The 27,940-nt window shown below is 39.5% G+C and overlaps 1 protein-coding gene across 4 annotated transcripts; it reads right to left on the bottom strand.

Moving 5' to 3' along the window:
* Nucleotides 1–1,092: 1,092 nt before the first annotated feature.
* Nucleotides 1,093–24,190, bottom strand: LOC126251725 (probable serine hydrolase). 4 transcript variants are annotated; one of them, XM_049952330.1, is made up of 2 exons: nt 24,063–24,156; nt 1,093–4,487 (listed from the first exon to the last, which is right to left on the bottom strand). In XM_049952330.1, the coding sequence occupies exons 1-2, from the start codon at nt 24,073–24,075 to the stop codon at nt 3,634–3,636; spliced, it is 867 nt and encodes a 288-aa protein (XP_049808287.1). In that variant the 5' UTR covers nt 24,076–24,156; the 3' UTR covers nt 1,093–3,633. The 4 variants fall into 4 exon arrangements, 3 of the variants coding, with proteins under 3 accessions (XP_049808287.1, XP_049808286.1, XP_049808285.1); XM_049952329.1 differs by lacking the exon at nt 24,063–24,156 and adding an exon at nt 23,816–24,056; XM_049952328.1 differs by lacking the exon at nt 24,063–24,156 and adding an exon at nt 8,783–9,706.
* Between the last annotated feature and the right edge of the window lie 3,750 nt (nt 24,191–27,940).

Raw genomic sequence — 27,940 nt, 5'->3', positions numbered from 1 at the left:
ATCTCATCCTCTGCCTTTGTTTTCCTTCTAGGGTGGTTGTAGGAGGCATATCCTGCAAAACACCTCTATTTGGATTTAAATCATTTTCCAGTTGGCTAGCAGTGTCGTTACCATTGTGGGCGGGCATAGGGTTCAAGCGTCGTCCCCGACCCTGACGGCGCTTGTCCGAGGCTTCTTTAGTTCTGTCCTGAACCAACTCATCACACTAAAAGGGGGGTTAGCCCTATTAGTGGTTTGTTCTTTTCGTCGCCTTTTACGACTGGCAGAACATACCGGAGGGCTATTATTATCATCATCATCATCATCATCATCATCATCACACTTATAATGATTGTAATGCTGCTGTGTCTTGAGTTTTCCTCAACTGTTCTGAATTTGGTTGAAAATATCGTGATCAAGAACTTTTAGCTCTACAATAACAGCACCACTAATGATTACTGTATGATGGCAGAATTACATTTTGTAGGACCGTTTTTCTATTTTAATCTGTTTCTTTTTAAAATATTTGTAGTAATTATCCAAGGAAATGTATATAAAATATATTTGCAAGGGGATTTTTATGATCAAGTCTCATTACAGTTCTGTTCTGACTGGTCAGATTACTCATCTTTTCTTGGCAGTTATTAACTAAATTTTCCTACCTTGTTGTTTCTGTCAGCTACTTCACCAACTCCTCAAGAATAAATGTCTTATTTCACACATACAGAGAGTGACTGTGTGTTCTTGTAAATTTAATAAAAATTAAAGTCTGAGGTTGCTTAAAATAAGTAATCCATCTACAAACTACAATTAGAAAACCACAATCAGCAACACATGGCAAAGCAAGCATGGCAACAGACTCAACATATCAAGATGCCACATACAGAACTGACTGAAATATGGAAGTGTTAACTAGGTTTTAAAAATGTGCATTTTCAACCATAAGGTTGTGTGTAGCAACAGGGGCGTGGTTAAAAAATTCTGAATTTTACCATCAACAAATGAACAGTATTTTTATTAGCACCACACAAAAATAGCATAAACAATTGCTCTGGCACTTTCTTCTGTGACGGGGTAAAAAAGGGATGTTTTATAAATTTGGTAACGTCTGTCTGCCACTGTCAATAAAACATTTATTACAAAACTTAAAGACAGTTCATTTGTTATAAAATATGTCCTACAAAACATTCATCTGTGTATACAAGTAAAAAAAAATGATTGTGTGTCATTGACATTTCACTCCCATATCCTCACTACAGATAAAAACTGAAACCATGAATTAAACAACTCATGCTGTGATGTAAATATTATTTAGTTACATTTCCATTTCAATATTCTTCCAGAAACTCCCTTCACAGAACAGTTACTGATACTGAAAAAATACAGAGAGGCATTGTGACTGTCTCTCTAGAACACCCATAAAAAATAGGAAACATTAAAATCACATCAAGTAAAAATTCAGTAACAGCAGATATCTGTCAGTTCATCATAGAGATAAAAAATTACCAAACACATAATAAAATTCAAGCAATGTAGTGCACATCAATTACAACTGTAAATATATTTGTGGCTACAGCTCAGTTGCTTCTCTCTTTTGTGCAAAAATCTGAGGAATGTTAACAGAGACTAGATGGAATTATTGAAGTATTCATTACATTTCAAATACTTAGAATCAATCTCACTGCACAAATATAATGCAAAACACACAAGAGGATCCTGCCAGCAGAATCTCTACCTTATTAAAGTGCTGCATATTCAATGCATACTCTGAATACTAGCAAAAATACCCTAAACAACAAAACAAAAAATTCCACTGTGTTGTTGGAGTTAACATCGTAAACTCTCAGTCAGGAACATACACTAACCTTTATTTATAGATTAAGTAGTAACTGATAAGGCTGATAAGGATGGACTAAGATTAACTTTTCCTCCACAGATTACTTGATGTTAACAGATTTGAGAAAAGCAAAGTTTTTTTCCCAATATATGTAAGATCCACAGATCTCAAACCAGTATAGGTGCTGCTTATCTTTCCCATTGCAACAAATTAAAATAAACTGTACCACTTCTCCACACACCGACAATGCAAGTGTGTATCTAGTGGTGCAGTGTTTCAGTGGTTCAAGAGCTTTCCAGAAGAGTGTTCATTTATTAAATATGTTGGGGGATTATATTTGAATATCTATTAGCAGAGAAACTAGTATCAGTAGGCTTGCTGCGGCATTCTGAGATGATAATGAGTAACATTACGTAAAATAAAATGTGAAGTTCATAGGATAGTGTCTTTACAAAAGTAAAGTAATAGTAGTACAGAAAAATATGGAGTAAATTAAAACGAATATAAAAAACTGGTTATGTCAAAATTGATCAGGTGAAATAATTTTGTTATCTCTGGAGTATAATCTCAAGGATGATAGAGGCTTAATGGAAGTGAAAGATTGCAGTGGCAAAACAGAAATTTATGACAAAGAAAAACATTTTCACTAGCAAACATATGAGTAAAGATGTCAGAAAAACCTTTGCAAAATTATTTAAGTATTCAGAAGGGTAGACTTTGGGTTGGGTGGAAAGGGAAGGAATAGCAAGCTATTGAAACGTAATTATAGCATAAAATGACAAAAATGAGCTGGATGGAAAGGAAAACAACCTGGAAGCCTTAAGGAAAATCAACAAAGACAGAAAATTACTAAAGGAAATGGAAGAGAGAAGAACACTTACAGGACACGTGATCACACAACACTTTTGTCATTAACATTCTTGAAGGGGAATTACTGGAAAAGAAAGGAAGAGGATGCCTAGGAAAAAGTACTTGGAAGACATTGAGATAAGGATAGGCTGTCACAATCAAATGGAACTGAAACAAACAGCCAATGACAGAAATGAGTGGTTGCACTGACAAGGCCTTAGCCCTTAGATTATCTATGTGTGAATGTATGTATATACCAATTCAATGGAGTGTCTACTGACTGTAACAAAAGATTGTGCATACAGAGATAAGCCAAGAGTTTCCCCACCTCTCTACAATTGTAGAAATGATTCTAAATTATGTTCAAAAGAACTTGCCACAAAATTAACAAATTTCCCAACATTTAGAAAAGAAAATTATTCTGTTTGGGGAGAAGGTGATAAGGATATAAGTTTTTTGTCTGTAAGGGAATGATTTACCAGTATGCAGCACCCACCTCCCTTCCCCCTCACCCTCGCATTACCCTTACAAGAGTATTTCACATGTGTTGCTGACAACAAGAAAGAATACTCCAAAGAAATGGGCACATAATCTTCAGTTGTGGAATGTTTTGCAAAGTTCAACATAATGTGTGTGTCATATCCATCTTTATCCTTGATCTCACTTGTCACTGGTAAGGCTCCAGGACATTCGTTCCAGGGTTAAGAAGCAGTGCTCAAGAAATGTTATGTGGTTCAAAATTATTCAGCATATAATTACTTGTATTTGAAGTTTGAGGAATTATGGAAATGCTGTATTGTGCAAACAAGCAGAGAGTTACTACTATGAAAAATGTTATGTAAACACACATGTAGATTTATAAACAAATGTGGAACAAATTAATCTCACTACTCCTTTATCAGCACTTCAACAGTCAAGATGCATTTTGCAAATTCTTCATTTAACTATTAGCTAGAACAATATTCTAGTTATGATGTTAAAAAGTTAACAATATGTGTACTGACACTTTCAGGTGAATTCAAGTGCAAATGATGGGTTCCTTCAATCTCATAAAATTCAAATCTTTTTGCAGTCTTTTTAATTTTCTCAAGGACATCATGATAATGTTCAGGTTTATCAAACTTAAGGCCTGGTTTTGCTCTTATATTCAAGTACTCACATTTTATCCTTTCTGCTAACTCAAAAACTAAGTCTGCTGATATGAGACCCAAACCAGCAACTTTCAGTCGGACATCTCTGCTAAAGAGGTACCCTTCTTTGGTTGAATCACAATTTGATTTTGTCACAGGATTCATACCTCTTTTCATTAGCACTTCACAAGACTCTCGGTTCAGTGAGTCTTTATAAGCACTCTGCACTATATCAATCATTTCATCATATGAATAACAAGGTGCATCCTCTGGCGTCAGGGTTTCATACTTAAGGAATCTGTCAATTCCTTGCCCCAGTTCGTGCACTATTCTGGACGGCTCTCTCACAGCTGGACTCACAATGTCTATTGACACAAGTTTTTTAATGTCATCTGGGAATACTGAAGCATACAGAAAACCTATAGCACCACCCAGAGAATGGCCAATGATGGAAATATGTTCCCATTTAAAATGCTTCACCACACGCCGCACAATGACAAGACCATCCCAGAATATGTAATATTGTTGACCTTTAGGATAATGAGATGACAAGCCATGACCAGGGAGGTCAATACACAGAACAGCAATGTCAGCAGGGAACAGAGGAATTAGCTTGTCAAAGGTACCAGCATTGTCCTGCCACCCATGCAATGCAAGTATAGGTTGCTTCTCCCTTGGACCCCACCATTTTCCTAGAACAAATTCATAGAAGAACAGTTACATAAGTGACTAAATTATCATTAAACAAAAATACTTTTACCTTTCTCTTATCTATAACATTATAATATACTGTGCCATATTTTACAGACCATAAGATGCACTTTTTTCTCTGAAAAATTGTCTCCAAAATTTAGATGTGTCATACTCAAAATTAATGCATAAATATCTAGAATTTGATTTAAAATTCCCACCAGACTTAAAAATGGCCATTTATTCAATGAAACCTATCTCTATCTATCTGGCTAAATTGGATTCAACTGACAGCAGCAGTGCACTGATGTGATGAACATGAGTTGCGGGGATTTACAAGGTTGCTAACACAGTCTCCCCTACCACGCTATCACAAACCCCGAACACCATCTAGACTATGATGCATCACTGCAGTCTACAATGACATTTTTCAGAGATTTTAAGTGTCACTTCAGTTTTATAAATAAAGATCCTATTTTTGTCTGGCTTTGTACTCTAATAATAAAAATGGTAAAAATATTATTTTTTAATAAAGCTGCTTAAAAATTAAGGTGCATCTTATACCCCATAACATCTTATAGCTCATAAAATACGGTAATTCCCTCTTGGGAGAAAGACTGTTTTTATATTGTAGATTATCTTGCCAGAAGCAACTGAGTTACTGAAATAGTTAAAGAATTATTTTCTACAACAAAGAGGAAATTAACAATAAATTATGGCCACACCAGTCTCTTCCATCAAAGTTAAATAATTCAGTACCAATTGTGATCACTGAATTGCCATTAGGTGATCAAAATTGAGAATTTTAAGATAATTGCCACATTGATACTGTACAAATGAAAAAAAAGGAAAAAGAGAAAAAGGCTTAATACTGTAATTCTAACAGTCCAAGTGTACATGCCAACATCAGATCACGATGACGAAAAAGCGGAGAAAATGTATGTTGAAATAGAAGACAACATTCAGTCTGAAGGAACAGGAAAAGTAAATACCTTAATCATGGGTGACTGGAATAGTGTGGTTGGACAAGGCAATGAAGCAAACATTGTTGGACAATATGGACTAGGAAAAAGAAACAATAGAGGAGGAACGCTAGTGGAATTCTGTCACTGAAATAATTTGGTGGTGATGAACACTTGGTTCAAGAAAAGGAAGAGTAAACTGTACACATGGAAGAGACCAGGAGATATGAACAGATATCAGATAGACTAAATACTCGTCAAACAGAGGTTTAGGGGCAGTGTGAAGGACGCCAAGACTATGCCGGCTGCCGACATCAACTCGTATCACAACCTTTTGGTTGCAGAAATCAGCACAAGGCTGAAGAAGATCCAACAGCATGGGAGGAGAAAACAGAGATGGGACTTGGAAAAGCTAAGAGAAAATAACCTGGCAATAAGAGAATCATTAGAGAAAAAATTTAACGAAGTGAGACACAAAAATACAAGTGAAAGTGCAGAAGATCAGTGGTATAATGTTAAAATGGTTTTGTTAAATACTCTGAAGAGTGAAGTTGGGAGGGAGACAGAGAGCGAGAAAACCCTGGATCACCAATGAGATGCTGGAGAAGATGGAAGAAAGGAGGAAGTGTAAAAATGTTAATGAAGAAGAATACAGAAAACTTAACAATGCCCTCAGGAGGGAAACAAACAAAGCAAAGGAATAGTACTTAGAAGAAATGTGTGATGAAATAGAACAACTACAAAGAAGAGGAAGGTATGACCTCATGTACCAGAAAACGAAGGAACTGGGAGAAGGAGAGAACAAAAGTGTAAGAACGTTCGGAATAGAAGATTCTAGAGGACACGTGGTTACTGAACAAGTGGAAGTGCTGAAAACATGGGAAGAATATATAAGGAAACTATATGATACAGAACATCGCCCAGATGACATCGACAGAGAGCCAGAGGAATCTGTTGACAAAGACGAAAAAAGGCCCAGTATACTGACAAGGTAAGTAGAGAAGGCGATAAAGGACATGAAGAGTAGGAAAGCTACAGGGAATGACGATATACCAGTGGATTTGCTATATACAGCGTTCATCCTTGTAGATGGGACAGTCGCGAGAGGACGCTGCATCGTCACCCTGACAGTTCACACAACAAAGAGATGGAGGTGGACAGTCACCCTCATGGGCGTCCCTGCCACAAGTGACGCATTTAGCCGCATTAGAACAAGACTGGAGGGTGTGGCTAAAATGCTGACACTGGTAGCAGCGCGTAGGTGTCGGAACATAGGGGCGAACAGAAATAACCTCACAGCCCGCTTTGATGCACAACGGCAGCTGAACACTATCAAAGGTCAAGAAAAGTGTCCGGGTTGGTACAAGGTCATTTCAACCTTTTTCATGAACCTATGGACAGCCGTCACGCCCTGCTCAGCGAGGAAAGACTGAATCTCCTTGTCAGTCAATCCGTCCAGTGATCTAGTAGATACCACACCACGTGACAAATTCAAAGTGCGGTGAGCCTCCACTCGGACAGGGAACGTGTACAGGAGTGTGGCCCGAAGGAGTTTTTGTGCCTGAAAGGTGCTCTCAGTTTCCGACAACAAGGTACCGTTACGCATCCTGACACAAGGCTTGACAGGTCCAGCTATGGCATCTACACCCTTCTGAATAACGAAAGGGTTGACAGATGAAAAATCCTTTCCGACCTCACATCTAGAAACTACGAGGAACTTTGGGGCAGGCGGTAGTACTTTTGTAATTGGTGTCTGGTCAAGTTTCTGTTTTTGGGCAGAAGTCGAGAGAGAAGAAGAAGAGAAATCCACTGTGGATGAATCCCCCATGATTGCCATGGTCTCCGATGGTGCGCTCCTTCCTTGTGAGGACCCTCTCAGAGGGTCTTAGGTGAATATTTACACCTCAGGTCACACCACCTGAGAAACGGACGCAGGGACCAATCGGCATGGTCAGAAGGTGTCAGCTTGGGCAATCACCCCTTCCCGGGCCTGGCCTTTACCAGGGGATACACACGGGCCCTACTTGTCTACCCAGGGCGGGGAATTACACTTTACCCCGTCACCGGCTATGCATGTGAACGCGTGGGTCGGCCTTCAGGCACACACAGGGAGGAAAGAATAGGAAAAAAAAAAGGGAGAGAGGGAGAGAAAGGACAGACTGTCTCAAACACCGAGGCACAGACCATAGAAGAAAAGTGTCCGAAAATACACGACAACAACAACCGTAGGCTGGAAAAGTTTTTCTTCCATTTATTCATAACATCACAGACCGTATTGGGAAAGTTTTGGCCAAGTTTCAAGTGGAGACAGTCTTTCGACCTACCAAGAAAATTAGTGAAATTTTAAGATCGGTGACAGACGCACGACACCTCTTAGCTACCCCAGGTGTGTATAAAATTCCGTGTAGCTGTGGCATGGTTTATATTGGAACAACTAAAAGGAGTGTTAATACCCGCCTAACAGAACACAAAAGGAACTGTAGATTGGGACAAATTGACAAATCAGCTGTAGCGGAACACGTTTTCAAAGACGGTGATCATGAAATAAAATTTAGTGAGACAAACGTGATAGCTAGGACCTCACATTCTTATACCCGCATGTATAGAGAAGCTATAGAGATCTACAAGCACGAAAATTATTTCAACAAAAAAGAAGAAGGATTAAAACCAGACAAGATAAGGCCGTCGACTCTGTACCAATGAAGTGACTATCGATTACCTATAATCGAGAGAGATGGCACTAGCCAGAGATAGTTAAGTCGAAAGCACGTGATGAATGGTGGCGCCATCTAAGCGCTCTATATAAGCGGGACCTCCAGCGCCTAGCAGCCAGTCGCCGACTCACCTCAGAAGATGTTGCTCGCAGTAGGCAACGAAACGTCAGGAAGGAGAAGCAGTTTTATATATGGACCAGGGCAATTCAGACCGGAAGTTTTCATTAATGAAGACGCTGGCCGTGAAAGCTTACATGTTATGATTAGACAGTTATTTCCTGCATTGTCCTTATTCTGACAGCCACAGCTACAAGAGGTGTTTGAAGGGACACAGGTTCATTACAGACTGAGTTTCGGATATAAACACAAACACTATCTGACACTGGACTATAGTCGCTACAGTTCCTGTAGTATCCCTTATAGCCACAGACGGCAAGGGTCCGCATTGCTGAGAACCAGGTTTCCTGGAGGGCAATGCAGAAAGTAGATGTAAGGCTTAACAGTTGACATAGCTCAGCTATGTTGTGGAAAAACCCACCACAATTCCACTGGAGGATGACGTCATAGTGAGACTGGGAAGGCATGGAACATTCAAGTAGGTAGTTTACACCTCAGACTCACCTGCTGCCACCGACTTTTTGCCTGAGCAGTCTATATCCAGTGTGTCTGAGGGTCCGGCGAGATCTAGGTCCTCAGTGGACGCCAAAATCTCCATGTCATTCGCAGACACAGAGTTTGTAGGTAGCGGTGGTGTAGGTGCCACCACAATGCCCTTAGTCTTGGGAACATCCTTTTTGGATTTCTCTCGCTGCTCCTTGGGTTTCCCTGGCTGGGAGGACTTCACTGATTCAGTCTCCGGGACTGAGGATGAGCGTGAAGCCCTACGACCAGTTACAGGAAGGGAAGTGCCCCCTCCGTCAGGGGGGCAGGTGTAGTCTTCTGGTTCTGAGAAGGACAAGAATGCAGGGAACTGATAGAGTGACAACTGTTCTCGTAGCAGCAGAGGAGGCCATAGCCAGAAGATGTAGGCGCTCAAATTTCCTCTTAGTCAGTATAGGTCAGTTGGTCCAGGGTCTTATATTCTATGATCTTCCTCTCTTTCTGTAAAATCCTACAGTTTGGCAAGCAAGGTGAATGATGCTCTCCACGGTTGACACAGATGGGAGGCAGGGCACATGGAGTATAGGGATGTGAGGGGCATCCACAACCTCAACATGTGACACTGGAAGTACTGTGAGAAGACATATGGCCAAAATTCCAGCACTTAAAGCACTGCATCAGGGGAGGGATATAAAGTTTGAAGTCACAGTGGTAGATCTTCACCTTGACCTTCTCGGCCAATGTGTCACCCTCAAATGCCAAGATGAAGGCACCGGTGGCAACTTGATTATCCCTCAGATCCCGATGGACGCGCCAAACAAAATGAACACCTCGCCGCTCCAAATTGGCAGGCAGCTCATCATCAGATTGCAAAAGAAGGTCCCTGTGGAATATAATACCCTGGACCACATTTAAGCTTTTATGGGGCATGACGGTAACAGAAACATTCCTCAAACTTGTCACAAACGAGTCATACCTGTGACTGGGCAAGGATGCTGTTTTTTATCAAGACTGACCCAGAGCGCATTTTGGACAAGCCCTCCACATCCCCAAACTTGTCCTGTAACTGTTCCACAAGAAACTGAGGTTTCATGGACATGAAAGATTCCCCATCAACTCTCGTACATACGAGGTACCAGGGCGAATAAGCTTCACTGCCATCAACAGCATGACGTTCCTCCCATTGCGTAGAAAGGGAGGTGAATGGTTTAGGGTCATATTTGTTAGCACTGAAGTTAGACTCGGCAGCTTAGAGACTGCTGGCGGTGGACCACCAGCAAGAGATGCCGTACAACGCTTCATGATGTGTCATCTGCCCTGATGCCACCCACTCCGACCAGGGGCCTCCTTACATGCGCCACCCAGCCTCAGCAAGAGCCACTTGTCAGGATGACCATTGCTGGGAGTCTCGATGTCCCAGGGAGATGGGCAACTACTCCATGGCATACGTGGGGAGTTAACGGCACAGGTATCTGTGTAGTCAGGGGGCCACAACAAACAGGGTACATGGTGGCCCCACCACAACAGAATGGCTACCGTGCTGGATATGAGGTGCTAAGAAGCCCATGGTCATCGTCAATGCAGAAAGCGACACTACATAGTGTATGGTGGAAAATGCACCCAAGGAAGGTGTCCTCACCCAAGAGATGGAGAATGAACGGGACTGCAATGCGATGACGAGAAAGTGGACACAATGTACCATGTAAGACGCCCTTCCCCAATTGGCTTGCTCTTCGGGAAAATTTAGAAAGATGGAGGTCAAATCTGACATGGGACCATCACATAAAGGTCGAAACACAGGAATAACTCGGGCCTATTCTAACACCCGAACCTGCAGGAGGGAAAATAGTAGGAAAGTTAAGGGGGGAGGTGCTGTCATGAGTGATAAAATATCCAGTGGTTGTAGTGTTCAGAAAATACCCTTTTTTAGGGTAGGGAGGACAGAAAGAAAACAAGTTTTAAGAGAGGTTAGGATTGAGAGAAACCTTCAGTTTGAGAAAGAAACCAAACAAACATAATTGTAGTTTATTACATCAGCATTAACAGCTGTTGGTTAAGAATTTTCAACTATCAGCAGAAATTTCAACTCGACCCATTTTTAACTCAGTCAATGTGAAATGTCAGCTATCTTTACTGCATCAAAATATTTGTGGACTGACAAATAAAATTAATGAATTAATTATCTACATAGATGAATTAGAGTCCTCAAACCCAGCTGATAATCTGCCTCTCTCAACTTCATGTGACCGCTGGTATAGAAATTTTAAGTGTTACAGGATTTAGCTTAGCCTCTCACTTTTGTATAGCAGAAATGGAGAAAGGAGGAGTTGCAACATTCATCAGGAAATGTCATAAATTTAAGAACAAAGACATTCATAAATTTTGCCTAGAACAGTAAATGGAAGCATGTGCAACAGAACTAGGATTTCATAAAAAATCCTTCATAATATTAAGTGTATATGGAGCACCTGCAGGTAACTTTAATCTGTTCAAAAACCACATTGAAGCTGTACTGGCCCATTAAACAACCAAACACAAAAAAGTATTGGCTGCTGGTGACTTCAATGTATGTCCTTAAAGACTCTCCAAATAAGAACTTATTTGAGTTAGTAACACTATCATTCAACTTAATTCCCACTTTTCTATGAAGTCCAACTAACAAAATTATATTACAAAACCAATAGTCAATGGCCTCTCAGACCATGACATGCAGTTCCTTCTGTTAAATGTTAATACTGATCAGGATATAAGATCTGTTAAATATGAACTCAAGAGGGTAATCAACAAGCCAAAAATGTTTTAGGTCACTCCTCTGAGACATTCACTGGAGTGAGGTTTATAGTGATCATGGCATGAATGAAAAATATAACACTTTTGCTAATAAAGTGCTTACCTTATTTGAACACTGTTTTCCCCCAAAAGGAACCAAGGTTAGAGCAAAGTCTACAAAGAAGCCATGGATTACTCAAGGAATAGAGGTATCTTGTAAAACAAAAAGAAATCTGTATCTCTCAATCCGAAACAGTTCTGAAGTTGATGCTATAGGGCATTACAAGAAATACTGCAAAATATTAAAGACTGTGATATGGACATCAACACAAATTTATTACAAGGAAAAAGATAGTCATACCAGATAACAAAATAAAGACAATTTGGGATATAGTGAAGGAGGAGACGGGTAGAACCAGACATGAAGAGGAGCAAATAGCATTAAGAGTAAAGGATACAGTGGTGGCAGATGTACATAGTGCTGCAGAACTTTGTAACAAACATTTTATAGTTGTTACTGAAAAGATGGGGTTGTCAGGTTCTGTGGATGCTGCCATGGGTGTACCCCAGACCAGACATTTCAAGTAACTTCCATAATATGAAATTGACCCTCACTACCTCAGCAGAAGTAATGTCCACCATAAAATCTTTAAAAACATCTAGTGGGTATGATAAAATACCAACAAAGTTAATCAAAGAATGTGATTCTGAGTTAAGTAACATATTAAGCTATATGTGTAACCAAAAACAAAGATGATGTGACTTAACGAACGAAAGCGCTGGCAGGTCGATAGACACACAAACAAACACAAACACACACACAAAATTCAAGCTTTCACAACAAACTGTTGCCTCATCAGGAAAGAGGGAAGGAGGGAAGGAGAGGGAAAGACGAAAGGATGTGGGTTTTAGGGGAGAGGGTAAGGAGTCATTCCAATCCCGGGAGCGGAAAGACTTACCTTAGGGGGAAAAAAGGACGGGTATACACACACACACACACACAGATATATATATATATATATATATATATATATATATATATATATATATATATATATATATACACAAGCAGACATCTCACAAGCAGACATATTTAAAGACAAAGAGTTTTCAAATGGCTCTGAGCACTATGGGACTTAACAGCTATGGTCATCAGTCCCCTAGAACTTAGAACTACTTAAACCTAACTAACCTAAGGACAGCACACAACACCCAGTCATCACGAGGCAGAGAAAATCCCTGACCCCGCCGGGAATAAAAGAGTTTTCTCTTTCTCTTTAAATATGTCTGCTTGTGAGATGTCTGCTTGTGTCTGTATATGTGTGGATGGATATATGTGTGTGTGTGTGTGCGCGCGCGAGTGTATACCCGTCCTTTTTCCCCCCTAAGGTAAGTCTTTCCGCTCCCGGGATTGGAATGACTCCTTACCCTCTCCCCTAAAACCCACATCCTTTCGTCTTTCCCTCTCCTTCCCTCTTTCCTGATGAGGCAACAGTTTGTTGCGAAAGCTTGAATTTTGTGCGTGTGTTTGTGTTTGTTTGTGTGTCTATCGACCTGCCAGCGCTTTCGTTCGGTAAGTCACATCATCTTTGTTTTTAGATATATTTTTCCCACGTGGAATGTTTCCCTCTATTATATATGTGTAACCAGTTGTTTATCAGTGGAATATTTCCTGAATGGTTGAAATATGCTGAATTAAACTACTGTTTGAGAAGGGAGATAAAGAAATAGTGTCAAATTTCCGTCCAGTTTCACTTTTGCCAGCATTCTCAAAAATTTTTGAAGGTAATGTACAATCAGCTATATAACCATCTTATCACAAATAACATCCCGTCAAAGTCACAGTTCACTTACAGAGATAATGTACCTAATTCATTTGACAAAAAATTGCAGGCAACTGGTATGTTTTGTGATGTGTCAAAGGCATTTGACTGTGTAAATCACAATATAATTTTAAATAAATTAGAATATTATGGTGTAACAGGAAATGGTGCTAAATGGTTCAAATCTTATATCTCTGACAGGAAATACGGTGTTATTAGGAAAGAGAGATGTATTAAGCTATCAGGCATCATCCAACTGGGAACTAATTACATGTGGGGTCCCACAAGGTTAAATCTTAGGGACCTTACTTTTTATTGTGTATATCAATGACCTTTCATCAGTAATATTACCAGATGCAAAGTTAGTTTTGTTTGCTGATGATACAAACATTGCAATAAATAGCAAATCAAGTGTAGTGTAAAAAGGATTGGCTAATAAAATATTTGTGGACATTATTCACTGGTTCCTAGCCAATTCTGTCACTAAACTTTGAAAAAACAATACTACATGCAGTTCAGAACTTGTAAGGGGTGTTCCACGAGCATACGCCTAACATATGATGACAAGCAGACAGAAGAAGTGGACAGTGTTAAATTCTTGGGATTATAACTTGACAATAAATTCAACTGGGAGGAGCACACCACAGAACTGCTGAAGCGTCTAAACAAATCTCTATTTGCAATGCGAATTGTCAGACATAGGGGATATAAAAATGAAAAAGCTGGCATATTATGCTTACTGTCACTCCATAATGGCATATGGGATAACAAAATTTGTCCTTAAAAATTTATCACTTTTTAAAACCAACAGCTCAGTTCAGATCAAAGCTAGAAGTAAAGAATAATCTTCACAAGGATTTAAAGTCACTTACTCTTGTACAAAAAGGTGTGCATTATTCAGGAACACACATTTTCAATAACTTGCCAGCAGCCACAAAAAGCGTATCATCATACGAAATTCAGTTTAAGAGAAGCATAAAGGATTTATTGGTGGCCAACTGCTTCTACTCCATTGATGAGCTTCTCAGTAGAACCAACTGATGTGTGTGTGTGTGTGTGTGTGTGTGTGTGTGTGTGTGTGTGTGTGTGTGGCCCCGCGCGCGCAACTTCTGCACCATTTCAGTGCAGTAATGTGTTCACTGTAAATAAGTATTGTGGTAGTTCAATTATATGTTTATTACCTTATAAATATTTTTTTTATTTTAAATTCAGTGCATAAATGCAATCTTAGTAAATGACTTATAAAATGATCCTTTCATATAGTGTTCAAAATATAATGAACAAGTTCTCACAGCTCTGGAAAGCAAAGAGCTTGCAATAGAAGAGATTTATTTTGCAGTTAGTGAAGTTGAAGTAGTGCTCACAGCTCTTAAGATATGCACTTTTGAGCACATGTTTACTAGACCTTTTGTGCTTCAAATGGTTGTCCCTACATATTCCTAAATACTGACCATTCCTCCTGTGACAAACTGAGTAATGCCTCAGTAGCTTCCCAGATTACACTAGGTGACACAGAATTGTACAGAGTGGCTGTGAATTTCACTCAGTAGGCCTTACAGCACACTCTCCTGTTAAAATACAACCAGTTGGCAGGAGTGAAATTAGGTTGCCAAACGAAGGCTCCATTTTGGTGCTTTACTTTTCGGCACTACTCTTTCAAGGGGTTGTAGCTGGACTGGGATGTTATCACTGGAATGAAGAACCTCCATCAGACTGTACCAAACAGTATGTGTGATGGATTGAGAGCTGATGAGGAAAATGGATGACTCATATGTTGTGCTATTCAGCCTTGATGAGAAGACATATGTATTTAGGTAACATCATGTTCTAAAACAAATCTGACCCCTCGGGCCCCTTTGGATAGTTAGTTGTTCTGTGGAAACAGCCTTGTTGAGGGTGTCATGAATTGCTAAGTACAGTGATCAAACTACAAGCATTGTGATCACATGTACGAATGAAGAGTTACACCAGTCATTCACAGACGAACTCTGTCCTCCACTAGGATAATATTTTCCTACGAGATTTTTGCACAGTTTTATTAAATAGTTTTAAACAGTCTTGTGCAGAGAAACAAACAGAGGACGTTTCTTGCACTAGACACTCCAATTCCTCCACACAGACCAATATCATTTACAATTGGAGAGAGGGGGGGGGGTTGGGGATGGGCAGGGGGTGGCCACCAAGGACATTGTTTTTTGTACAGACTGTGTTCTGGAAAACTTTCATCTATGCTAAACAATCAAGCTTTGTGCTCTGTGGTTAGACTCTCCTTACAGATAAACTTGCAAGTACAAGTGGAGTCTAATCTCTCTAACGGTTGGGTCTGCGCTGAGGTAGTTAGCATGATCACTAAGAGTTTTCATTGTTGTAACACAAGATGTTTTGAAGGAGTGAGGTTATGTTGCCTTAAATTTCTTCAGAATAGAGTAGCTTTTTTTTGCCAGCCGTAGTTTCTTCTTCTTCTTTGCTCATAGAACACAGTGCAATGCTCACTATAAGCCAGCTGGTTATTTGAGGAATTTAAATTTCTGGGGATGTACATGCAGTACCTACCTCATGAGCAGCTATGCCTCACTTTTTACAAGTTACTTCACCACTCGCTCTTAATGCTGGGTCCACAATTCTGGCACCTGAAGAATTTCATTGGATTTGGGATAAATAGCTTTACCTACAGAGCATGTAAATCCTACCTCTACATAGTCAGTAAGACTGGAATATTGAAAGATTTGATAAAAAACAATCATCTCTTCAAGTTCATTATTTAGCATACTCAGTAAGTTCCTTATTTTTGTAACATGTTCCTTCTCCCACTCCCTACAGAAGCACTCAAACAATAATAAATACCCACTTCAACACCAATCAAATTTTACAGTTCTTTACTTCATATTTGCTAAGAGTTTTAACTTTGACAGGATTTCTAAGTTAGCTGGATGTAAAGTTTACAAGAGCTAGATCCATCAAAGAAGTACATCACAGACTTGAATGTATGTGTCAAACTTCGTATACCTAGAATTGCGGTACTTTAGTGAATGTCCCATAATACAGATGCTATGTCTCCCATGATTCTTGCCAAGTAATGGTATTTCAGCTATTGTTATTTCCAATTACCTTTTGACCTATTTTTAGTATAGCTTCAGCATCAAGCACGAAGTTTTAATTTATTATTTCTTTACTACTACCTCTATTTGTAACACATGTTGCACATAATATCCACATATATCACTGATTGAATTTGCAAAATTGTATCTATGTATGACACACAGTTTAGGAGATGTGCCAAGCATTAAGATATGTGACATACTACAATTTCTTCAATCATAAATGTTTTGCCCCCGCCCCCCATGAACCATGGACCTTGCCGTTGGTTGGTTGGTTGGTTGTTTGGGGAAGGAGACCAGACAGCGAGGTCATCAGTCTCATCGGATTAGGGAAGGACGGGGAAGGAAGTCGGCCGTGCCCTTTGAAAGGAACCATCCCGACATTTGCTTGGAGCGATTTAGGGAAATCACGGAAAACCTAAATCAGGATGGCCGGACGCGGGATTGAACCGTCGTCCTCCCGAATGCGAGTCCAGTGTCTAACCACTGCGCCACCTCGCTCGGTCCTTGCCGTTGGTGGGGAGGCTTGCGTGCCTCAACGGTACAGATAGCCGTACTGTAGGTGCAACCACAATGGAGGGGTATCTGTTGAGAGGCCAGACAAATGTGTGGTTCCTGAAGAGGGGCAGCAGCCTTTTCGGTAGTTGCAGGGGCAACAGTCTGGATGATTGACTGATCTGGCCCTGTAGCACTAACCAAAACGGCCTTGCTGTTGTGGTACTGCGAACGGCTGAAAGCAAGGGGAAACTACAGCCGTAATTTTTCCCGAGGGCATGCTGCTTTACTGTATGATTAAATGATGATGGCGTCCTCTTGGGTAAAATAATCCGGAGGTAAAATAGTCCACCATTCGGATCTCCGGGTGGGGACTACTCAAGAGGACGTCGTTATCAGGAGAAAGAAAACTGGCATTCTACGGATCGGAGCGTGGAATGTCAGATCCCTTAATCGGGCAGGTAGGTTAGAAAATTTAAAAAGGGAAATGGATAGGTTAAAGTTAGATATAGTGGGAATTAGTGAAGTTCGGTGGCAGGAGGAACAAGACTTTTGGTCAGGTGAATACAGGATTATAAATACAAAATCAAATAGGGGTAATGCAGGAGTAGGTTTAATAATGAATAAAAAAATAGGAGTGCAGGTAAGCTACTACAAGCAGCATAGTGAACGCATTATTGTGGCCAAGATTGACACAAAGCCCACGCCTACCGCAGTAGTACAAGTTTATATGCCAACTAGCTCTGCAGATGAAGAAATATATGAAATGTATGATGAGATAAAAGAAATTATTCAAATAGAGGGGGGAGACGAAAATTTAATTGTCATCGGTGACAGGAACTCGATAGCAGGAAAAGGAAGAGATGGCAACATAGTAGGTGAATATGGAATGGGATTAAGGAATGAAAGAGGAAGCCGCCTGGTAGAATTTTGCACAGAGCATAACTTAATCATACCTAATACTTGGTTCAATAATCATGAAAGAAGGTTGAATACATGGAGGAACCCTGGAGATACTAGAAGGTATCAGATAGATTATATAACGGTAAGACAGAGATTTAGGAACCAGATTTTAAATTGTAAGACATTTCCAGGGGCAGATGTGGACTCTGACCACAATCTATTGGTTATGAACTGCAGATTAAAACTGAAGAAACTGCAAAAAGGTGGGAATTTAAGGAGATGGGACCTGGATAAACTGACTAAACAAGAAGTTGTACAGAGTTTCAGGGAGAGCGTAAGGGAACAATTGACAGGAATGGGGGAAAGAAATACAGTGGAAGAAGAATGGGTAGCTTTGAGGAATGAAGTAGTGAAGGCAGCAGAGGATCAAGTAGGTAAAAAGATGAGGGCTAGTAGAAATCATTGGGTAACAGAAGAGATACTGAATTTAATTGATGAAAGGAGAAAATAGAAAAATGCAGTAAGTGAAGCAGGCAAAAAGGAATACAAACGTCTCAAAAATGATATCGACAGGAAGTGCAAAAGCAGGGATGGCTACAGGACAAATGTAAGGATGTAGAGGCTTATCTCACTAGGGGTAAGATAGATACTGCCTACAGAAAAATTAAAGAGACCTTTGGAGAAAAGAGAACCACTTGCATGAATATCAAGAGCTCAGATGGAAACCCAGTTCTAAGCAAAGAAGGGAAAGCAGAAAGGTGGAAGGAGTATATACAGGGTCTATACAAGGGCGATGTACTTGAGGACAATATTATGTAAAAGGAAGAGGGTGTAGATGAAGATGAAATGGGAGATACGATACTGCGTGAAGAGTTTGACAGAGCACTGAAAGACCTGAGTCAAAACAAGGCTCCGGGAGTAGACAACATTCCATTAGAACAACTGACAGCCTTGGGAGAGCCAGTCCTGACTAAACTCTAGCATCAGGTGAGCAAGATGTATGAGACAGGCGAAATGCCCTCAGACTTCAAGAAGAATATAATAATTCCAATCCCAAAGAAAGCAGGTGTTGACAGATGTGAAAATTACCGAACTATCAGTTTAATAAGTCACAGCTGCAAAATACTAACGCGAATTCTTTACAGACGAATGGAAAAACTGGTAGAAGATCAGTTTGGATTCTGTAGAAATATTGGAACACGTGAGGCAATACTGACCCTACGACTTATCTTAGAAGAAAGATTAAGGAAAGGCAAACCTACGTTTCTAGCATTTGTAGACTTAGAGAAAGCTTTTGACAATGTTGACTGGAATACTCTTTCAAATTCTAAAGGTGGCAGGGATAAAATCCAGGGAGCGAAAGGCTATTTACAATTTGTACAGAAACCAGATGGCATTTATAAGAGTCGAGGGACATGAGAGGGAAGCAGTGGTTGGGAAGGGAGTGAGACAGGGTTGTAGCCTCTCCCCGATGTTATTCAATCTGTATATTGAGCAAGCAGTAAAGGAAAGAAAAGAAAAATTCGGAGTAGGTATTAAAGTCCATGGAGAAGAAATAAAAACATTGAGGTTCGCCGATGACATTGTAATTCTGTCAGAGACAGCAAAGGACTTGGAAGAGCAGTTGAACGGAATGGACAGTGTCTTGAAAGGAGGATATAAGATGAATATCAACAAAATCAAAACGAGGATAATGGAATGTAGTCGAATTAAGTCGGGTGATGCTGAGGGAATTAGATTAGGAAATGAGACACTTAAAGTAGTTAAGGAGTTTTGCTATTTGGGGAGCAAAATAACTGATGATGGTCGAAGTAGAGAGGATATTAAATGTAGACTGGCAATGGCAAGTAAAGCATTTCTGAAGAAGCGAAATTTGTTAACATCGAGTATAGATTTAAGTGTCAGGAATTTGCTTCTGAAAGTATTTGTATGGAGTGTAGCCATGTATGGAAGTGAAACTTTCGAAATGTGGTGCTACAGAAGAATGCTGAAGATTAGGTGGGTAGATCACATAACTAATGAAGAGGTATTGAATAGAATTGGGGAGAAGAGGAGTTTGTGGCACTTTGACTAGAAGAAGGGATCGGTTGGTAGGACATGTTCTGAGGCATCAAGGGAGTACCAATTTAGTACTGGAGGGCAGCGTGGAGGGTAAAAATCGTAGAGGGAGACCAAGAGATGAATACACTAAGCAGATTCAGAAGGATGTAGGCTGCAGTAGGTACTGGGAGATGAAGAAGCTTGCACAGGATAGAGTAGCATGGAGAGCTGCATCAAACCAGTCTCAGGACTGAAGACAACAACAAATGTTTTACATGCTTAACATCATGCATCCAACACATTAACTCGTTTATAAAGTAATCACACATCTGGAGCTGTTCATGCTTGGCACCGTGTGCCTGTTGGCAGCCACACAAGCCACTCTACTTGGTACAGTGTATTTTTTGATGATATGTGTAAAAAACAAAAACTAAAAAAAAATGTCAAAGTGCTGAACCAGATATTGTACTCAATTTGCAGGACTTTGGTGTCAACTAAAGAAATACAAATTAATGCACAATACTGCATTATACAATGTGATTAAAACAAATGTTTAGAAACTGGCATGGCACATCGGGCGTACAACGAGGATCAGTTATCACGCAGGAACCAGGAGCCGCAAACGTCACAAGAAGACGTGGAAGCATTGAGAGTAACATGGCTAGCTACACATACCATGAAATGGCTGAGATACATCAACTGCAGTGAACAAGAAGCTGTGTGATTGTATTGTGCGAAATATCCTGATAGAAGAGTACCTTTCCACACGTTACTCACTGGCCTGCATCACTCAGTGTGCGAAAGCTGCTTATTAGACTTGCAAAAGCTGGATGCTGGTTGCCAATCAACAACATGCACAGTTGTGGCAGAAGAAAGTATTCCTGAAAGGGTGCAGCATATGTCAAAAAGTACAAGAGGTGTATCCTGTGCCACTAATATCGCCCAACCCTCCGCCTGGCACATTGTACATGACACAGGACTGCGCCTGTTTATCATTTTCAATGGATCCATACATTGCAACCGAGGGACTACAACAAACGCCCGGGATTTGCATGGTGGTTTCTGGAGGAATCCCCTACAGACTGAAGCTTTCCAGTGAGGGTCCTCTTCAGCAATGAGGCTGCATTCCCACTCGATGGTGTGATGAACGTTCGCAATCTGTGTATGTGGGTGGATGTCAATCCACATGTTACACATAAGCATGCCTCACAATACAAATTTACTTAACATGTGGGTTGGCATTGTTGGAGACTGTTTAATTGGCCCATACATTCTCCCAGACTGATTTGATGGTCGCACATATCTCTTATTCCTGCCAGACATGCTTATTCGTAACCGCATTCGATTTCAGCATGATGGTGCCCTCATGTGTTTCAGCAGACAAGTGATTGCACATCTGCAGGCAACCTTGGCTGCTGGACTGGTCACAGTGGACCAGTTGCCTGGCAACTACGAATACCCAAACTGTCTCCAATCGACTTTTTCCTGTACGGTGTATCTGAAGAGTCTTGTGTATAAATCACCAGAGGACCTAAGGGGCAGGATTTTTGCGCAGCAGGATGTCTTCAAGATGCAACAGTTATCTTCGAGAGGGTGCATCATCCTATGCAGCTTGGATGTCAGGCGTGTCTCAGTGCATCTAGAGATAAAAATGTGATACACATCTTGTAGAGGACATCCGTTTGTACCAAGCAACTAAATAACTGCAAAGCCATTTACTAACCCCGTATGGCCTTTGCAATCTCCAGTTACTATGTGATTAATGACCCTTTTTGTATGCTTGATATGCCATGTCAGCTTGTAAACATTTTTTGGATAATCCTGTATACTGCACTAAACATACTGGAGCATGTGGCCACCAGCATACACACACAGTATCAGAGGTGCACCTCTTGTGTGTCCACCAATGGTCTTGTTGCAGCCAATGTTTTAAGAATCAGGAGTGGCAAGGTACTGGTTCCATGTCTAATACATCAGCATCAAATTATCACAGAATAAGTCTGTCTCTGTCTCTCTCTCTGATGATGTCACTGATACATTATACACAGCCAACCTAACACGGCACAACTCAAGAAGCAAACAGTGAATGACATTAGTAACATGAAAATATTACCAAAATAAAAACTGATATAATGTAACTTCCATGGGTATAAAGTTTTCTTAACATTTTCACACACATTAAAAACCATGACAATATCAGACTATAGTTTGACAACAGGGGGGGGGGGGGGGGGGTTCTTTGAGGGTATAAATGTAACTACAGAATGCATAAAGTGCATTAAAAATTTGTAATTGCAAACTACTGGCAGCAGTGATGCCACTGACCAAGGCAGTGAGACATAGCAAGATTACACCTAACTACCCTTCCTCTTCAAATACCCATGAATAGATCTAGCACAAGGTCCTAATGTTCTCAAATACACATTTTAATCTTATGTTGTCTTCAGCTTGATTGGGAGAATTCTATACACTATCATGAGTGTACACATGCTGATTATCTATACAAATTACTACAAGCCTTTAGATCGCTATGTAAACAGGTGTAGTTTGACCTCAAACAATGAAAATATGGATGGTAGGACAGCAGTCTGAGCTCAACTAATTCCTGATGCAAGAGTATAATGATGGTTAATCTACCTTCACATTCGATACTGCTTCATCAACACACAAACGAACTATCACTTTCCAACTAAATCTAGACCTCGAGCTACTCTATAGACCAGTATGTCAGCACAAGCACGATTTTGTATTACCATTCATTGACTTTGCCAACTCCCAAACAAACTATCACCATCTAACCAAGACTCACTCACAATGCCACATCATTATGTTACAGGATAAGGCAGACATCCAATGTTTGCAGGTACAGATGACCAATAAAGAAGTAATTCACATGCCCCTTAAGAGACCACAGTTTGATTACACTGCAGGTGTACAGGATTCCCAGCAAAAATACTGTCAAGGGAGACTGTACAAGTGCAATTGAGGTTGGACAGGTATATAATGGGAGACTACAGATGGGCAATTAGTGTCGCAGAAATATTTAAGAAATTGAAATGGGAAAAACCTTGCAGAGAGAAGGGTTCAAGCCAGACTTCGGAGAATTTACCAAGTATGTGAGTGAGGATGCATGGGAGACATACGACATGGTCTTGTCGTCTTCAGTTGATATACAAGGAACAGAGACCATCAATACAAAACAATGCTGGAATCATACAACACTGGATGTAAATACTCTTATTTGTAGCGGAGTAAAGGAATGGAACAATTTACAACAGTTTATTCTCAGCCCATTTTTATAAAGCATTGCTAATTTTAAACACCAAACCAAACTCCAGCAAGCCACCAAAGATTATGGAAAATAACTGTAAATCTTAGTTTCACCTAGCCTATAGTATAGGAATGCATTCTGATTAAGTGCTCTACAAATTTCATGTTCACTACATTGTCAACACCCATAATTGTGAGCAAAAGCAAATTATCCACCAAGTAAGTCCAGTCATCTGTCATTCCAATCAGTGGTTAAGGGGCATCTCTTGCTGATTTGCACCTACACTAATTGCCCTGTTAATGAAATAATTGTTGTAATGCTACTCCATGAGTATATGAACAAAGATAAAAGGGAAAACATCTGGGCATGACGGAATGCAGTCAATTTTATCGTAACTAATGCCTGATCAGCTCACACTGCAATCATCTAGTAAATGTGGTTCCCACTATCGCACGATGACTTGCAATTACATGCATGTGCATGAAACGGCTATACTGTGAACTGTCACTGTACCCCAATTCCCGTGTATTAAAAATTCCATCCAAATACGTTTCCTTTCACAGCCAAAATTACATTTATTCCGACAACAAAATAAATCCTCTCCTCTTAAACGGGAATTTACCTGAACAACAACTCAACTTACTGTGAAACTTACCACTTACATACCCCCAGGGCATAGGGATTTTAATTTCTGTGACTTCGGAATTCATTGCGAGTAATTTAGCAACAACACAAAACTCAAACTTCCAACTCCTACTTCGTCACCTCCGCAGAACCTTTGCAATGTGCTGTCAAAACTTATCACGGCAGCTCCATGCATAGTAATCTTTATTACACCATACCGGTCTACAGAAAACTTCAATTCCATATATGACATTAAGATATCATAAGAAACATTTTACCAGACCCTTGCATACATTAAAATTCTTCAATACACAGAGTGGGACATCAATGACATCTTACGACAAAAAAATTAATTTATGGCATATAATAACTCTCCCGCTCGGTGCTATCAACAACGCTGGCGCCTCTTCATTCAAAGATCTTACTACTCTCGCGGCCATCATACGATAATTTTAACTATAATACTGTACAGTATTATTGACGTTCTCTCCTGGACTGCTCAATAATACTGCGGTTCGGAAAATTGGATGACAAAGATGAAGCTGCTATAGTATTTTCTCTACGCTGTTGCAAGCAGAAAAAAAGTTGAATGAAAAATTGGTTCAAGGACCGTCAAAGATCACTTATAAATACTTGTTCACAGAATTGAGGCGGAAAGGAAAAGAAAAAGTTTATCATAACTTTTGCGTGGTGACAGTCCAGCGTTTGATACATTACTAGAAACGGTTCTCGTCATAAACTGGCCACTTGCCGCCCGACCCTCATCCCGCGCAAAGCGTCGGCGGACGCCCACATCCCCATCACCAGAAAAACAAAATGACGCAATAAGAGAAGCAGTTTCACTGCGTCAGCACTTAAATATTACGCTACCGTACCTTGCTACTGGCAATTCTTTCGAAGACCTGAAATTTAATTTTACAGTTCCACCTTATAGTGTCTGAGACATAGTTATGGCAACATGTCATGCAATAATATGTGCACAAAAGGATTATACTCAGGTAATGAATGTATAAATATCTGTATATGCTCTTATTCATAACGTTTCAGTAGTTAAATGTTTTCGAAACATCTTCCTTTGTGGCCATTCCCTATACTTTCTGAGCAACAAATCATATGCTTCGTTATTCTTAACACTTCTTTTTATGTACTCATTTGCTCTAACATTCCACAATGCCAGCAATCACACATACATTTCGATGGACTCTAATAATAATCCTGTTTCATCTTGTTTTGAATTCATTTTCTACGCAACAGAAAAGTGAAAAAGCTGTGGATGTAGGAATAAAGCTGTTGGGATTTGGTGAACAAAATATTTGTTATGTCGGCAGTGAGTTTATGTATACAGAACTCTTTGCCTGTTTTATGTAGCCTATTCTGCGGTGTCTGTGCTACGTGTTTACGCTAGTACGCCTTTGTATAGTGCTAGGAATACATTATTGTTCTTAAATAGTGTTACTCTGTCAACATTATTTTAAAGGTCAAATATATAATACAAGAGGTTATGAGCCCAGGAAGATTGAATTGAATAAGTTTGGCTCTTGAATGGCGAAAAACGTAATCTTGTTTGTGAACAGTTTAGAATTTACAGTAATTACAATGTAACTGTGCAAAAGGCTTCTGCCGAGATACCACAGATTGAGAAGCTCATGGGTCAACAGAATTATGCAGTTTGGAAATTTGCAGTAGAAGCCTGTCTACAGTTGGACGATCTTTGGGCTGTAATTTATGGAACCTTAAAGTTCATGGATCCAGATTTCCAGAACAGCGATCATAAGGCAAAATCCAAATTAATTCTTCTGTGTGATCCTGTACATTATGTTCATGTAGAAAAGATCAGCACAGTAAACGAAGCATCGGACAATCTAAGAAGAGCTTTTGAAACTGGAGCTTTAACAAAGAAAGTGGCTTTGCTAAGAGAGATTACCACTAAACAATTAGATAAAAATGTTGATGAAAATGTAAACAAAATCATCTCCACATCGAATCGTCAAAGAGATATCAGAGTCGACATTACTGAAGAGTATACTGATAGCTTGTTGTTATCTGGACTACCTGATAAGTACACCACCACAAAAATGGGGTTAGAGAGATCAGGGATACCAATTACAGGTGATAGCGTTAAGACATTATAAGATGTAAGAAATTACAAGAGTATCCCATCCAGGACAAGGAAACAGTTTTATATTCAAAATATAAAAAGAAGAAATTCGTTCGATGTTATAAATGCCGAGGAATGGGACATTTTGCATCGCAGTGCAAGGGAGAAAACAAGTACACAAGAAAAAAGTCAAGTTTCAAAAGATCCAGAAAGGAAGGCACTTACTGAATATTATTCTTATGGTAAAGTATAAAATGAATGTTTGACCATCAGCTCCTTTTATTTTAAACCCAAATATAGACTAGGTTCAGTCATGGACCTTCTTAATGGGTTAGGGTAAAATGGTTTAAGCCCTAACATTACATTTATCATTACTTAAATAATGTGTAGAGATTGTCATGAGTATCAATACATGACACAGTATAAGCAAACTTACCAAGTGTACACAGAGCAGTCTTGTGTCGTACATTGATACTCATAACATGCTCTACACATTATTTAAGTACTGACAAATGTAATGTTCTGGCTTAAAACATTTTAACCCTTATCCATGAAGATTGTCCATGACTGAAACTGGTCGATGTTTGGGTTTACAATAAAAGCACCCAATGGTCATACATGCATTTTATACATTTCTTGATGGCTATTGATAGTCACCTTCCAAAATTGTCTTGTGGTAAAACTGAAAGTAAGAGTGCAGATTGGTTTCTGGAGCTTCAATGCATATTACCAAAGACTAATCAGTTTTATATGATAATTCTCCAAAAACAAACATTGGTGCAATTACTTTGTGAACTGGTTTGAAAGGTAAACTTTAAATTTAATGTCAAAGAAGAATCACAAGACATTACAGCACATAATTTACATTTTGTGAAGAATGTTGCTACAACTTTGCTTTCTGTGAGTGAAATAGTGAATAAGGGCAACAAGGTAATTTTTGCTTTAAATGGCGTAGAAATAACTGATCAGAGTGGCGGAGCTATAGCCACAGCAAGTAAAAGTATCAATCAGATGTTCTTCAAGTTAAAAATAGTTATCCAATATATTCTGCAAATAGTTTTTTGTGGCATCAAAGATTCGGACATGTTAATAGGAAAGGTATGGCTTTTTAAATGGTATGGCAACAGGGACTAAGAAAAGCAATAATTGTAACTTACCATGTGAAATTATATATAAGGAAAGCAAACCAGATCACTTTCAACTACAAGTAAAAATAGATATTTTGATCTCTTGCAGCTGATGCACATAGACCTCTGTGGGCATATGAAAGAAGAATCTACAGGAGGCAGTTGTTATTTCTTAACCTTGTTTGATGATTTTTCAAGAAATACCCAAGTTTATCTCCTTAGAAATGAGAGCAATATTTGCCAGTTTTCGCATCATGGTTGAAACACAGAGTGGTAAGAGGATAAAAGTTGTCACATCAGACAGTGGTGCTGAATATGTCAGTAAAGAGTTTGGGCATCATCTGAGTGAATTTGAATCCGACATCAAATTATAATTCGCTGTAGTTCTGCTCAAGACAGAGTAGCACAACAGCTAACAGAACAATTGCAGGGAAAACAAGGAGCATGTTAAAGAATGCAGGACCACCAAAATGTTATTGGACAGAAGCAATATCAACTGCAGTGTATCTGACTGACAGATCGTCCACTACAGCGTAACAAACAAGACTCCAAATAAAGTTTGAATTAGAAAGAAACATGATCTTGTTCATCTAAGAATTTTTGGATGTAAGGTCATGGTACAAATTTCAGAACAACATAGAAGAAATGGTACTCTAAATCTGAAAAAATATATTTTTAATGGATACTGCGAAGATTTCAAAGGTTACAGAGTCATAAATCCTAGAAATAAAAGGGTAATAACTAGCGTAGATGTAGTATTTTTATAATTTGATGAAAACAAAAGAAACTGTGAAAAAGTGTGTGTACATATTAATCTCGAAGAAGATGTCCAAGAACATGCAAAATCATCAGTAAATTTACAATCAAAAGGGCGTGAAAGAGTTGTTTAGAAAAAGTCAGATTTGTTTATTGAAGATAAAATGGATAACGA

The sequence above is a fragment of the Schistocerca nitens genome, chromosome 4 (assembly GCF_023898315.1).
Source record: "Schistocerca nitens isolate TAMUIC-IGC-003100 chromosome 4, iqSchNite1.1, whole genome shotgun sequence".
Taxonomy (NCBI): Eukaryota; Metazoa; Arthropoda; class Insecta; order Orthoptera; family Acrididae; genus Schistocerca; species Schistocerca nitens.
Note: the sequence above shows the minus strand (reverse complement) of the source record. Positions and strands in the feature narration are given on the sequence as shown.